A 16,901-nucleotide genomic window follows, 5' to 3' on the forward strand; every position below is an offset into this window, starting at 1 on the left:
TGACATGAACTTACCCGACATCAACTGGGAGACAGAAGAGATCACATCTCACCAGTATCGACACTCACTAAGTGAATCATACCTGCAGACCTTGGGAGACGTTGGAGTTGAGCAGATTGTCAACTTCCCTACCAGAGGGGAAAATACACTGGATGTCATCATCACAAATCGTCCAACACTAGTCAGGCAATGTGAACCCATGCCCGGTCTGAGTGATCACGATGTGATATTCATGGACATGACAACCAGGGCCCACAGGAATAAACCAACACGGAGAGAGATTTTTCTGTGGAACAAAGCCAACCTTGAAGCACTTCATAGTGATGCTGAGACATGGGCAGACCAGTTCATGGAGTCTCATAATACATCAACCCCAGTGGAAACGCTCCTAAATGAGATCCAACAAGGCTTGGAAAAGATCCTCACAGACAACGTTCCCAAAAAGATGTCGTCAACAAGACTCAATCAGTGCTGGTTCAACACCGCTACCAAGCGCATATGCCGAAGGAAGGCCAGAGCATACAAGAAGGCTAAGGCGACATCTTCGTGGCACCGCTACAACATCTTGAAGAAGAAAGCCCAGAAAGTCTGTAGACAGGCCTACAACAGATACATTGCAGACCTTGTCAGCAATGACGCAGGCTGCAACAAGCGCTTGGGAGCGCTTGTCAAGACCATGCGGTGTGACCACTTGGGAGTAGCACCACTGAAGGAAGGCAACATACTGCATTGTGACCCAAAGCAGAAAGCTCAGATCCTGAACAAGCAGTTTTCCTCAGTCTTCACATCTGACAAGGACAACACCCTGCCAGACCTGGGACCAAGTCCTTACCCAACCATGCCTGACATATCGATTAGCCAAGTCGGAGTAGAAAAGCTGATGAAAAGACTTAAGCCACACAAAGCCACCGGACCAGACGGCATTTCTGCCCGACTACTCAAGGAGACGACTTACCAGATCTCACCTGTCATCACCTTGCTTTTCCAGGCCTCCCTCATCCAGGGCAGCATTCCATCTCATTGGAAGAAAGCTTTTGTTGTACCAATCCACAAAAAGGGATGCAAGTCCAACCCGGCAAACTATCGGCCAATCTCACTCACTGCAATCCTGTCCAAATTATGCGAGCATGTGGTGCATTGTGCTGTCATCCATCACCTCATTGAACTCAACATCCTGTCAGACGCACAACACGGCTTCAGAAAGCGAAGATCCTGTGAAACCCAGCTCATCCTCACCATCAATGATCTTGCAAAAGGGCTCAACGACAAGGAACAGATAGATTGCATACTGTTGGACTTTGCGAAAGCATTTGACAAAGTCTCTCACCGGCGACTTCTACTCAAAGCAGACTACTATGGCATACGCGGCACTACTCTCAGATGGGTCAAAAGCTTCCTGAGCGACCGTACCCAACAAGTCGTACTTGAGGGCCAGATCAGTCAGGAGATCAAGGTTACATCCGGAGTACCGCAGGGCAGTGCCCTAGGCCCACTCCTTTTCTTGATCTACATCAATGATCTACCAGACAGCGTTGAGCACTCGACAACACGCCTTTTCGCTGATGACTGCCTGCTCTACAGGCGTACTAGGTCAGCCCAAGATTGTACCAATCTTCAGGAAGACTTAGACCGGCTACAGGAATGGGAGAGCAAATGGAAGATGGAATTTCACCCTTCTAAATGCCAGATCCTCCGCGTGACCAACAAGAGGAAGCAAGTTACTGGCCAGTATAACATCCGTGGGCATGATCTCGAAGTGGTGAGTTCCGCAAAATACCTCGGCCTCCACATCGACTGCAAGCTTAACTTCAACTCTCACGTTGATACCACAGTGAAGAAGGCTAACTCTGTTACTGGCTTCTTACGTCGCAACTTCAAACACTGTAGCCGTCACATCAAGCAGGCCACTTACTTCACATATGTCCGACCAGTGGTGGAATATGCTGCAACAGCATGGGACCCACACACTCAGCGGAACATCAACAAGATCGAGATGGTCCAGCGAAGGTGTGCTCGCTATGTGACAGGTGACTTCAACCAAACATCCAGTGTGACAGCCATGCTGAACAACCTGCAGTGGCATTCCTTACGGGACAGACGCCTGGCTATGTTGTATCGCATCCGCTTCAACCTTGTTGACATCGCTTGGCAGTCCTACCTCAGCGAACGGACATCAGCCACTAGAGGACACGGCTCTCGACTGCAGACGATCCAATGTAGCAATCAGGCGTACGCTTCTTCCTTCTTCCCAAGGACCTGTAAGGACTGGAACAGCCTCCAAGAGGACCCGGTTCTTCTTCTTCTCTCGACGCCTTCCGGCTTGTCTTGAGTGGGAAGAAGAAATAGTTTTGTCTCCAGAGGACACAAATTTTTACTTACACGTTGTATATACATGTACGCACTTGCACAAAAGCTATCCTGTCTTAGACGTGTGTGAGGGTCCACACACACACGCATTTCACAGTGCGATAATCTTCAAAACTTGAAGCTGCACTCTACCTGGAAGAAGAAGAAGAACCCTTGACCGACAAGTATGTCTAAGGCGAAAAACTTCTCATTTATAATAATGACATTTGCTGGGTCAGTTGTTCGCTTCTTAGACAGACACCATTGATACATACGCCATTGCGACGGTTTCCACCGTTGTGGTGGAAACGCAACTTCAACCCAGTTCCCCCTGCATAAAAATGGTTATTATTATTTTTTCCAGCTTGGTTTTCAAACCAATCTGGAAAAAATATATACAGGATTAATCAGTGAACATTTTGACTCACCTCTTCCACTGTTTCCTTCTGTTTTCTGGTTGTTTCCTCCACTTCCGTGCAGCGCTCCCCAATTCATCGCCGCCTTCGTTTGAAAAATGAACGCACAAACGTCTATGGCAAGCCAAATGCTCCATACAATCACTATATCGGTACACTTACGTTTATTGACTAAAGCACTAGTAAGTTGTTCGAGCGCTAAATCTAACTTTGTAATATTGTGAATGCTCATTCACAATATGTACAAAATGTACAATACAGGTCAAAAATCAAGGTCAAAGGTCAAAGAAGTTAAAGGTCAAAATTCTGTGTAGAAGTTTTGAAGCCCTCCCCTAGAGTAGTGTCATCACATAAAGCAAACGGAATTGAAATCGGGTGAATGCTCATTCAAAATATTACAAAGTTAAATTTATGCACTTGTCAATGTAATGACTCACCCCACTACCCCCGGACATGGGTGCGTCATTTCCTCGTTTGGTCCGTCAAATTTGTGACCCAGATGTTCGTCATTTTACCAGCTTTGTCCGTCAAATTTTTGACCGAGGGGTGCGTCAAAATCCCATCATTGTCGGTCAAATTTTTGACCGAGGGATGCGTCATGGTACGTCACTTGGCTATGGAAAATAACACGCATTATTCTGAACCGAGGGGTGCGTCACTTGCTATGGAAAACTGCACGCATTTTTGCACGCTACCAGTACCGTATAGTACCGCGAGTGAAATTACAGTGAGCGTTTTCCCGCGGCAAGTGAAAGTCGGGAAGCGTTTTGGAATAAGAGGGGAAAATGCTTGCCAGAATCTGGCAAACAAATAATTTAAAAGCCACCCTTTCTCCTCACATTTTCTAAATAATGTTCTGTGGTGACAAAGGCGAATTTTTGACAGTAAAAGAAGCGGCAGCAGAAGAAACTGCCTGCCGCATGCCATTTTCTGCTCGCGGGATTAGCCCGACGAGACGCGCGACACTGCGCTGCAGTATGCATCCACCGGACTAGCAATGGCCGCGCACACACAGCGCATCTGCACACATGTGATTGTCATGTATGGATTGCATGCACAGAATACACACTACAAATGTACGGAATACTAGTATCGTAGCATGCAGCGTGATGTACGGTGAATGACGGTACGGTGCTTACAGGGCCAGGGTAAGGGAAACTTGCCGAAACTTTGACAAATTATGTTTACGAACCAAAAGAAAATGAAATTGCTTGAATAAAACGTATGCAAAAATCGTTTCAGTATTTTCGGGGGTGCATCAAATGTACCGAGGATGTCCGTCAAAAAAGTGACTTTGGTGTTCGTCACTTTCAACGTGCTGTCCGTCAAAAAAGTGACTGTGGTGTTCGTCACTTGCAGCGTTTTGTCCGTCAAAAAAGTGACTGTGGTGTCCGTCAAAAACCCCGTGTGGTCAGTCAAAAAATGACCATGACGCACCCATGTCCGGGGGTAGTGGGGTGCGTCATTACATTGACAAGTGCATTAGCGCTCGAACACCTTACTACTACTTTAGTCAATAAACGTAAGTGTACCGATATAGTGATTGTATGGAGCATTTGGCTTGCCGTAGACATTCGTGCGTTCATTTTTCAAACGAAGGCGGCGATGAATTGGGGAGCGCTGCAAAGAAGTGGAGGAAACAACCAGAAAACAGGAGGAAACAGTGGAAGAGGCGAGTCGAAATGTTTACTGATTAATCCTGTATATATTTTTTCCAGATTGGTTTGAAAACCAAGCTGGAAAAAATAATAATAACTATTTAGATTTTTATGCGGGGGGAACTGGGTCGAAGTTGCATTTCCACCACAATGGTGGAAACCGTCGCAATGGCGTATGTATCAATGGTGTCTGTCTAAGAAGCGAACAACTGACCCAGCAAATGTCATCATTAAAAATGAGAAGTTTTTCGCCTTAGAAATACTTGTCGGTCAAGGAAAACCCTTGCTATTATGGTGCATAGTGAATGGAAGTCTAAAAGCCAAGAATCGTGAGAATCCAACTGACTACTGAGTGAATTTGCTGATGCCTTTGTTTTCCAGGACACAGTCACAGGAATGTTTGTATAATTTATGATAATTAAACAAACATTGAGTATACTCTCCCATTGCACTGTAATCATAAAACATGATCCATACTTTAAACACAAACAAATCAACCACAAACAACTTTTGGTAATCGTGTAGAAATGCACACCTACCGTTCGCTTCGCTGTTTGTCAATCAAATTTTGTGCAGCTATTGGAGATGCTAAATTGAACCATATCAGAGAGTTTTCATGGAATTAGAAGGCCGAAAAGGTAAGAAAAATGAGAAATCGGAGTTGAAAAGTACGTCGGTCGCGACCATAGTCTCCGACGTATTACTAGTGCACCGATTTCGCAGAGAACGATGTCAACGATTATAATCGATTCTGGTAGTCTCTAATTAGCCGCTTACTAACAATATCGAACTCGACTCGTGCAATACGTGTAGCCCTAAGGCCCTACTTTCTTTTTCGTATATTGTTAGCTCACCGAGTCGAAGCAGGGAGGCGTGGGACCACCTCCCTGGTCGAAGGCTCAAGTGAGCTATTGTGATAGTTCTTTGTTTTCATTGCCACTATCATGATTACCACTGTTCAAATTATTGATACGATTATTCATACCAGGATTAAGACATCGATCCTTTCTTTAAAAATTGTGGCAAGTATTGATTTTATCATGAAAAAAGTTGATAATAATTTAGATTAAATTATTTAATTTGAATAGTATTGAAGGGAATAGAATGTGGTTGAAGGAAAAGTGGAAGAAAAAGGTTGGGCTATTAGGGAGAGAGAAAGAGAGAGAAAAGAAGACGAGAAGGAAGTTGAATTCAAAGGGGATTTGTTTGTAGTAATTTTCATTATACCTAATTTAATAAATTAATGAGAATAGTATTACAAAAAGTGTATGTTATACAATCATGTATTACTATTCTGGACTTCTCATAAAGTGCTCATTTTACCTAAAAAGAAACAGAATATTGAAATTGAAATGGTAATATGTTTTCGATTGATAAGTTCAACTTACAGTAGAAAGTAATTGTTTTTATGATAGTATTTATTTTTCCATTTCATTTTTTTATTATGTATACAAAAACAGCAACCCAGTATTTGCTTTTGTTTTGTAGAAATCCATTTTATTGTGCAATATTCATGATGGATAATTCCCATTTTTTCATATATCTTTTACTGTTTTGTACACATATTATCCGTCCATCAATAGTCAGCGAAAAATGTTGACAGATATACAGTCACATGCAGGAGAAAATTAACTAAAACGATAAAAAAACAAACAAACAGACGCATCAAGATCACTTTCTTTTTTCCACATTATACTGTCGAGCCGACGTAATTATTGTGGTTAAACACCAAACAAGCGGCTGTATTACAGACTACATGGATCGATTATTCTCGTTATATCGCTCTTTCACATAATCGATCATCCATCATGCTACGCTGAGACAGTCGTCGATCGGCGTACTTTCGAGTCAAAATTAGCTACTTTTCTTCTGTAATTGACTATGAAATTTCATGAAACCGTCAGATATGGTCCATCTTGACATTTCTGATAGCCACAAGAAATTTTCATTGACAAATTAAGGAAGGAAATGGTAGGTGTGCATGGTGTGCATTTCTACATGATTACCCAACTTTTAAACATAACGGGAGGTTAAAATGCTTACATGAAATTGAACGTATGGGGCTAGGCCGACAACGACCTTCAGTTCCAACCTTCTACTAAGACAAGTATTTATAGTAATAAATTACCTTTCCTTGTCCCCTGTGATAAGACATTTCATTTCATTCTTCAAAAAATGCTGCAGTAGTCCACTATACTGGCATGTGCTGTCTTCTGACGTTGTTTCCTGAGAGCGAGATGTGAATATCCTCGATGAAGAAGGGAACATCAACTGAAGCAGAACAGCCATCTTCCTGTATATAGCGTGCATTGATTACACGCCGAATGCAAAGATGATAGAGCTCGAGCGTGGCGCCTTGGTTGTATGGGGAGGGGTGGGTCTACGAGAACCCACCCCTCTCCTCCTGTATTGTATTTTGTTTATTGCTGTTATTTGTGTCTTTTTCCTTTGTTTCTTTGTTGCGAAGAAAAAAGAAAACAAATTCTGATTTCGTTTTACACAAGGAGCATTTACCAGTGTTTGGCATAACACTGCTGCTCACTGGACTGCATTTAATGACACAGAGTGTTCTAAATTTAAATTTGTTTTTTTTTTTATGCATTTTGATAAAAATGCACATTGTATCTTCGAATAGTGTAATGTGGAGAATAGGCAGAAAGGAATGTAGGCCTGCATCCTATTCTACATGTAAACATTGCTTCCCGTAAACATTGCTTCCTGCTTCCTATTGCACATGTAAACATTGCTTCCCGTGCAGCAGGTATTATTTTTTTTTTCTTTTGGTGTTCTCTTTTGACATTAACGACGGCATTATGATGATGTTTGCAATTACAGTGTACCTTCTTAACCCTATAACCTATACAGTATCCAATATCAGTGACGGATCCAGAGGGGCGCAAGCGGCGCACCCCTCCCTTATTTTCCGTTAAAAACAAAAGAAAAAAAAAGAAAAAAAAATGAAATGAAACCCGGAAGTGGCACCAAAAATATTAGTTGCGCCCCCCCCCCCCCCTTTACAGAATTCCTGGATCCGCCCCTGAATATGGCTTGAATTTTGACATACCTGTCTTTGAACGGATTGTTTTCTGAAAACATTGTCAGACAGGCTCTAATCATTAATCCCTTGTGTTGACACAGAAAACATAAAGCACATAACACATAAAAGTGGCGCATATAGGCCCAAGTCCATGTGGCGTGAAAGAGTTAAAGAAAATCCAAACCCAAAGAGCAATGTGTATGGATTGACCGAATCAATGCAAAAGTTCTTAATTTTGTAAAGTTTTGGTGTTGTAATGACTGGATAAGGAGACTATAAAATTGATCATGACGTCATGTGTGGACAACAATATAAAGAAAATTTCTCTTTGGGTTTTGGTTTCCTTTAAATCTCTCTAGCTTGTCTGTGCTCTTGTAATGTCTTGGGCGATTATTTTTACCAACTAATTTGATGGCAGCCTGTGAGATAACCGAATGTCTAAGTGTGTAATATAATGGGTTTTCATGAACGTTTACACAAGTAGGCATATGTACACACGAACAACCCTTTACAAACTTGTACATAATAATTGATTCAGGCTATGAAACGCGGTTACAAGTTCATATCCCGAAGGTTCGTTGTATAATCCGAAAATGAAATAAGGTTCTCTATCTTAAAGGTTCATCGGACGATACTTCTTTCCCCTTCGGGATAACACGCACAGTTGGTTATATTAACGAGCCCCATTTCACTTTCGGATTAAGGAACATCCGTATAGATGTATAGATGGAATTAATTTGCGTGTTTCGGAACAACGACACTTCGGAATAACAAACCTTGTTTTATTTTCGGATTAACGAACCTTCGGAATAATGAACATCACCCCCCATAGCAGAAACTTATAAGGAATCATAAGTAGGCCTGTGCACAGAGACAAACACGTATTATCATAGAGGTAGGCATGGTAGTCAGGCGGACAGGCTTCAGACAGACAAAGACATAGGTCTACAAACACAACACACACACACACACACACACACACACACACACACACACACACACACATACATACATACGCACGCATATACACACACAGACACACAAAATAAAAACATACTGGGGATTAAAGATTAAGAATTAATTATACAGAAAACAATGATTTTAGCATAATTATTTCCTATGTATTTCTTATATTAATTGGTAAATAGCGCATTCAGTAGGTGACCTTGAGAAATTCCAAGGATTGGGTTATGTAGAGTGTGAGTTGCTCTACCCATGTGCCAAATATGACGGTGATACATCAAATAATAAAGAAGTATAAAATAGGGACAAAATGTGCCTCCCCCCCCCCCCCCCCCTTGGGCCTGCGAAGGGGTCAAACTAGCTTGGGCTTTATAGGGTTACATATAGGGTTAGGTGTCGTTTAGTTGCGACTCCCTACTGGGACAGAATAGATAGACAAGCAGGCTAAAATCATTGTGAATGCATTATCATAAATTCTCGTGTTAATTGATATGTGATGATGTCTTTTACCGGTCAAAAGCTTTGACCGGTAAAAAGCAAGGGTGATTTTCAGGCAGTGTTTCAACAAACTCACTTGTCTGTTTATTACGCCTTCAATGTTGTTTAATGATAACTCAAGATGACTAAAGATAAAACAAGCAGCTGGTTCTTCGATACAACATGAAATCCTTTTTCATACAATAAGAAACCCTGTGTGAGCAGTACATATGGATAAATAATAATCTATACCTTTTTTTTGGCTCGGTTTGATGCGTCGTGTGTGATGTCTTGACATAGATTGGGCAGTAACTGCATCAGTTTATTGATCATCGATGATAACAATATAATTGGGCATGAATACAGTATAGATTTAAGATTCATTGATTGCTTTTCCTATTGTCATGATTGTATACTAAGAATTTGCACCCAGTGGGTGTTTTACAGTTAAACGTATAGCACCCAATCATTATTGCATTTCGATGATTAACAAAAATCATAAAATGCACAACAGACCATTTCAAGTCAAATACATGTATGCAAAAAAAAAAGAGTGCTAAAATTTGTGTTCATTATAAATCCGCTTCATTTGAAATACATGTTATTATTCTTGCATATATACCATCGATCATTTTCGAAGCCACGAAAATTACTGACCTCTTATTCATATCATTACGTCAGGGTGAATACCTGTAGTCTTATATCTGGATATTTCAGTCCTAAACTAACTCAAATGTAGCTTAAAAAACTACAAGAATATTGAAGGGAGTTCGAAGGCGTTTGATTTTGTATGAGTTACGTAATGCCGCGATGACGAGGCCTAAATAGTTTTTACTGTAACGGAATTTTGAAGAAATTTGATTAAATTCTCAACTTGAATGGCAGTATGGATATCATTATTTTTATCCAAAACTAAAATCAATGCATGATCCATACATTATGCCACTTAGAATGTTAGCACACGTGATTGTTAGAAAGATACAAAACATCCTATACCTTGTGTAAATATTAATTCTTATGTAATACAGCCCGTCTATCGATAAATCATGAAACAAGTTTCCCTTTCTCTCTTCCGGCCACCTAAGTTGTTGATATAAATGCAGCTGATTATAACACCCAAAATCATGACGTAAGAGGTAATAAAGAAGGCAAGACAATTGCAGTATTTTAATACGTATGCTAGCAAATGACATGAATATTTGCGGCGATAGCTGATGGTGAACAAAATGATCACGTTAATCTTCTTTTATCATCACCTGCAAATAACACATCCTGACGATGTTCCTGAAGCGTCTAGAATAAAGACAATCTCCTTTGATAAAGTGCTTAACGGGTCTGGTTCTTTTTCATACTGTATGATCACTGCTAACATAATTTATTTTGCCCCTTTAATCATACTCTACTTTCAATACCATTTGCATAAACCATGCACCATTCCACCCGGATTCATTCTCGATCCTGCATGGCTCTCGAGATTCTGATGGTTGGTATCACCAATCTTATCTCCTTCATTGCCTTCATGAGCTTAGATCCCTTTACCGCCATCTGTTGCATCACTATGGCTACCAATCTCAGATGATGAACCATCACTACAGTCATCTTTGTCATCATTCTTGTCCAGACAATTACTGTCGTGAACTTCGCGAGACTTCGCTATGTCGATTTTAACATCGCGATTGTCTTCCTTGTCGCTGAGGGCGTTTGACTCATCGCTAGCGTTCGAAGGAAGGAACACGTCGATTTGAGTCCTTCGAATGACGCGCCCGCCGAAATCTAACACTTTCGAGGCGTCGACAGTTCTCGTGATGACCGTTTGGCCGTCGTGGTCTGGAGAAGATATTCGCGTTATTCGAGAGTAGGAGGAATCGTTCCAGTTTTCCTTCACCCCGCTTGCGTCGAAGCCGTCGTCACTGTCTTCGTCAGAATTTGGCGGCGCGTGAGGAGTGGAGAGGTACCGTGACCGCACGTTCCTGACATTAGGAGGGAGATCTACGAGAAAGAAGGCGTTCTTGCGCGCATCGCGATATTCTCGGAGCGCCTCAGATACCTCACCATTTCCTTCCTCGATGGTAACCCCACGACAGAGATCGCTCGCCATATCGTTGATCTCACTTTCCCTGTTTGGCTCGCGGGGTGTCTTCTTATTGTTTTCTGCCTTCTTAGATTTCAACTTCTTGTCAATGGGAGGAAGAACTTTGCGCCGTTTCTGCATTTCCCCTACATGTACTTTTCCAGTCACAAATGTATTAGTTACAGTTTGTTGGGAAGTCGATAGTCTCTGTCCAGGGTAGCCAGTAGCTAATCCCGTTATGTACTCCTTTGGTTTGTAAGGACGGCGTGGCGGTCTGGCATGGAGACCTAACTCTTTTCTCCATATTTGTCTAATTTGGCTTTCGGGTTCGAGTTCATTCGCACTATGATCTTCATTTTTATGTTGGGAAGATCTGGAGGGGCCGAGTCTGTTCTCGGAATGCGGACGTGAAGGAGATCGACTACTTTCCCTTCTTTGGTTGCTCCCTGCAGTCATCTGTTTCTGTGCATCGGGTGCTGATACACACCGGTAGTTGCTTAAAGAATCGGATGTTGTATCTAATCTTATTGCATTGCCTGCTGCTTCTCTGCGAGGACTAGAGGGAGTGGCACGGTGCATTTTAACACTTCGGGCTGTCATCATTCCTCTAATGTCAGCAGCTTTAGCTTCCCGTTTCTTTGAAGAGCGTGCCCCTAGAGCGCTGGCTGGCCAGAGAGTCTGCTGGAGAGCCATCCAGTCAGCTGCTGTCTCGTCACCTCTCATTGTACCAGTGATCCCTGCCTTACGCAGCTCTCTCTCTGACGTCACACTTTTCAAACTGTCCTGATCACATGTCTCTTTGTCAGGTGACGGTGTTGTCTGATTTGTGTCAGTGGGAATCACACGATCCTTAGCAGGCTTCGTGTCCACTTTGTACACTCTGAATATTTGACAAATTTCTGGCTCTCGCCTCATTGTGATCAGCATTAGTGAGTAAATTGTTCAAAATAAAAATATATCAACGAAGAAAAACTTTTAGTCACACACGATTGCAAATGATCCTGAGTCACGTATGCTTTGTTCCATGCACGTTATAAAGTTTTCAGTTTAGAAATTCATTATCAACACTTTTCTCTCCATTGTGTTCTCATATACAACAAAATGCGACACAGATCAGGGTGGTGATTCGTCTTACCTCCCTGCACAGATCCTCGTTCACAGAGCATCAGGTATATCCTTCTCGAGTCAAGACACAATTCAAAAACATCAGCGGATCGCTGTGTATCAAGACACTGCGATGAGTGTCGCGTTGTCAAGTATACCGTCCAGTAGAGGGGATTAATTACACTGAATAGTCGACGATCCTCGATCACGGGTCAATATCTGGGGCTGTTACAGAGTAGAATTCGTAAGCTCGATATGATGGAAATTGATTAACCGTCAGATCTTGCCATTACACCACGTCATGATTAAAGAATCCAACCTGTACACATTCTTTGACGAGAAACGAATTCAAGCGGCAGCCTCTGTTTACATTTTGTCATCTGATTACCGAAGATAAGCAACCTTCGGTAAGTTTAAGAACACACAAAGTGCCATAACTGCGCTGCCGTGGCAACGAAAACATGAAGAATGAAGTCCCCCGTATTACATGGCGATGTTCAACAGCTTGCTGGGGTGTGAATATTTTTGTCGGGACGCAACCTGATCAAATCAAATCTTATCAAATCCCTCAGCAGTTGTCACGAAATATGCACATTTGTGGCACAATGCCACAGTGAATACATCATTCGTACTTGCGCGTAGGCCTATGATGAAGAAACACTGTACTTAAAATTATGACGGAAAATTGTTGACTGCGTTCTTCACCCTGTGACAAGAGCTGTATAACGGGGAAAACACCAACAATTGGCGTATCGTTGATATCAATCAGACTTTCCGTACGATGATCTAACGTTAGGGGACAACAGTATAAACGCGGTTGTTGCGATGAATGAATTCCATGGTCAACTGTGGTAAGAGAGTGGTAGACGGGAGCAATGATTGATAGGACCGACGATTTAGTCTTTTTTTTTCTCATTGTTCACTTCTGTATATTATGCGCTGAGACAAAAGGGCAAAAACAGATGGCTTCCAGCACGAAAAATTTTGCCCCAGAAAGCACTATATATCACACAACATAATTAAGCACTCCCATGAGTGTTTCAGGGATTGTTTTGTTTAGAATACCATCTGAATGAAATATGGGGAAAAATCGAGTCATCGAGGGCTCAATGTCAGCATTGGTGTAATGCTCCGGGAAAAGCGAAGACTACAATAATAATAGTGGCTACTTGTATAGCGCACAGGTCCACTTTTCAGTGCTACATTATCCCTACATTTTGCTTTCCTATTGCAGTATGATATCATATTCCCAATGATTTCTCACGGACGGGGTTGTATGATGAATAGTCCATTAAAAGAGGTGAGTCGAATCACATAGCCTGGCAGTTTGGCAACTTTCCCCAAAGAATGCAGCTAACTTTGCATGATCGTCATGATGGCTCGACTTCAGATTTCTCCTGAAACAGAATGATCTATCATCGAATATTTTGATTCTGAGCAGCATATAGTCAGTCCAGTTAGAATGCCCGATGTCATCCAGCTTGCGCCTTCCTGGTCACGGAGCTTCAGTCTGCCAGTTCAGTTCATGAAAGGAACCTCCAGCATCCTCTGTCAATTTCGATTTGGTGAGACAATGGTAAGACGCTCTTCAAGGCATGACATCTGGAAAGATATGAATACAGATAACATACTGTTATTACAATCAAATGACCTTGCACTCAGGGTAGTATTAGCTGTCATTTCCTCAAGTTATGCAGAATATTATGGTCTACTTATAACACCCCCCCCCCCTGCATTTTGGTAATTTCATTTACGGTTCTATTGTATAGTGTGTGACATTGTATAATTGTAGTCACAAGTCACTTAAAACACATTTTCAAAAGTGATCATGAACAAGTCATGAACAACATTACTGATTGACTCAAACAATATGACCTTCGAAAACGATTTGCATATAAATCTCTGAACATATCATAGAAAAAAAAAAACGATTGAAAATCAATCGACAAGGTTTTGACTCACAGGTATCCTCATTGTGGTTGTCAAGGCTATCACCATGACGAACTCGCATCGGAATATAAGTTATTCAACAGAGTAATTCGGCATAATGTGACAGACGTCGCATCGCCATTCGAATGGCAAACTGTGCAATAGCACCAGGTGACAATATTTGCAAAGTGCCAGGAGGGGAAGGATAATTATGGTGAAATGGGTGCGTTACGAAAGCCATGTGTCAGAAATATCGTGAAATTCAGCTTGTGATTCAGTTATTGTCTGCGAGCTAGTTAAAATGTCGACCAACGACGATGGTCATGATCTCGTGATGAATTAGACATTCTCTTATGTTCGCCCACAGGGCGGAATAGTTCGTTAGGAGAACATGAAAAATTGGCAAACGATACGAATGGAGCCATCGATGAATATAATTTTCGTGATGTCGATGCACCGCATGAAAAACACTCACATACACAATTAGAACGTTATTGCTGACGGTTTGCGACGCATGCAGAATGTGATTCAAGGAATGCATCCTCAAAATACTTTGACTAACATAATATTGCGATATACTGATGATTCAAGTTGTCGGATATTATTACAAAATGTTATCCTTAAAACATTATTCCGGGGAAGTTCTGAGTCATTCAACTTCGTCTCGGACTTAAAATTCTCCCTGTGGCAGCGCAAATTATATATAGGTGGAGTATTCTGTAATACTCCTTCCTCCGCCTACATCGAGCACTTCGAAAATATACTGAAACGAGAAGTTGGGGGCCGCCTTTTATTCTTCCGTCCCACTAAAATGTATCTTGGTGTAAAGTTCAGACGACAGCACTTAGGATGAAGAAATGACGGAGATACCACCCATTATCATTTTCTCTCTTTCTCTCTTGTGTGTCTTTTACTCAGGATATACTCACGAAAAAGTCTCCTTTTGACAACTTCAAGCGCAGCGAATTCCAAAGGTGCATCAAGATTACGCTTTATAAGATGTACATGTTTACTATTTTATATGCACAACATGTCAAGTTGCACATTCGTGTCCGTGTACTGCCGACTCCGTAAGCTCAAATTATGTTTTCAGTTGAAGGTGTTCACTTTATGGAAGAACGGACAGCTATCCATCTGTTACAGTGTATTGACAAAGTGAATGAACAAGCACTGGAGCAAGGCGATTTATTCGTTGCTAAGCAAAGTCAGTCACTCTTTGTCTTATGGGAATGTATCAGGCAGTTTATTGCAGGTTTGATAGGGCGTAAAGAGGCGTCTTGTTTGTCTTAAAGGGGTCGAGTTGTTCTTCCTTGGTCCTGAGCCTTCTCGATGATAACTACACCGTGCAACTATTGTGTGCATGGATTGAGTGAATGCATGCACACATCAGTAAATTTCGAAGAAATCGGAAAATCTGTCCTAGAGGCTACACGAATTCTTAAAGTTTCTATACTGCCATGGATAAGAAGACTACAACAATTCGTGATGTCACAAATAGACAGCCATATTTTTACAAAGAAAATTCAAAGAGAATTCCACACATTTCAATTTTCAGCACAAGAACACTTGGCTTACATCTTTCAGAAGGCAGGGGAGTAATGTTACCCTCACTATTATAAGTAACAAGTGGGAAAAATGCGTGTTTTCTGTAAAACATGTAAAATACGAAATTGATGGACTCTTATTTTTTTTTTCCCTTATGTAAATATGGAATAGTTATCCTGCTGTGACACAATCAAGCGATTACGGTTCGGAAACTTTACAACCTCATAACTTTTGAACGGATAGTCAGACTTTCCTCATACTTCACTGATGTGTTCTACTAATTTTGCTGCAATCACTCAATCCACATTATTATTCGGTTTCATTCCTCTTTAATAGAACAAGGCGAAATTCGACAATATTTGTTATATATAATACTACAGACAAATTGCGACGGCTTATGACTGACGATTTACGGTTTATGGTGTTGGGTTTTTTTTTTCGAATGCTAAAGTTCTGTTAGCTGATTATGTTTCCTTGATCACTCATTATGTGTTCCAACATGGACTTCAAGTGGTTATGGGACTCTGATCAAGATAAAAGTGAGAGCCTATAATGCATATTGTTTCACGGATGCAAACGTTATAGATAAGATACTGGCTATATAAGTACAGCTATACAGCTTGGAGTTCAATCACATTTACTTCTTGTCATCATTTCCAGATTCAATTTTCAAGAAATTGGAGAAAAGAATAAACAAATATCAAACCTGTGAAAATATATATACCTTGTATAATAAAGAGTTGATCTAATTAAAAGTAATATAACGGCATGGTTCATGATATATTCGCAGGACTCTAGAGATATGTCTTCTTGAGCCCTTGTACCTCCTATACCTGTGACTCTGATAAACAACCAAGCACATTATTAAAGATCTTCCGTGACTGTGGTTCGTTTTGTTCGTAGCAAAGTTTGCGATATATATCGAAATATATATATATATATATATATATATATATATATATATATATATATACATATTACATAATATTTCGAAAGACATGGATACTCAACACTAAGATCATGCTATTGCAACCAGGTAACAAAAATTTTCATTCGGTAATGAAATTGCATTGACTGAGTTATTCACATTCTTTTTGGGCACTAAAGTAGTTTGTGCCAAAGTATGATATCTTGATACCAATAATGCATCGCTGATGCAGACAAAATTGTGTGGGTTATTTTTATTATTATCATTATCCTCATTATCATTATTACTGTTATTATTATCATCATTATCATCGTTGTTGTTATTATCAATACTATCATTATTGTTATGATGATGATAATGATGATAATAATGATAATATGGTTGATGATAATAATAACAATGATAATAATAATAATAATGATATTAT

The 16,901-nt window shown here is 40.8% G+C and overlaps 1 protein-coding gene across 1 annotated transcript in view; it reads right to left on the reverse strand.

The window, feature by feature from the left end:
- The window catches only part of LOC140228493 (uncharacterized), a 53,198-nt gene extending 46,489 nt beyond the window's left edge, over nt 1–6,709 (reverse strand). The window contains exon 1 of the mRNA XM_072308724.1: nt 6,549–6,709. Within this exon, the coding sequence (XP_072164825.1) occupies nt 6,549–6,709 (161 nt within the window). The remainder of the gene's footprint in view (nt 1–6,548) is intronic.
- Between the last annotated feature and the right edge of the window lie 10,192 nt (nt 6,710–16,901).

The sequence above is a fragment of the Diadema setosum genome, chromosome 5 (genome assembly GCF_964275005.1).
Source record: "Diadema setosum chromosome 5, eeDiaSeto1, whole genome shotgun sequence".
NCBI lineage: Eukaryota > Metazoa > Echinodermata > Echinoidea > Diadematoida > Diadematidae > Diadema > Diadema setosum.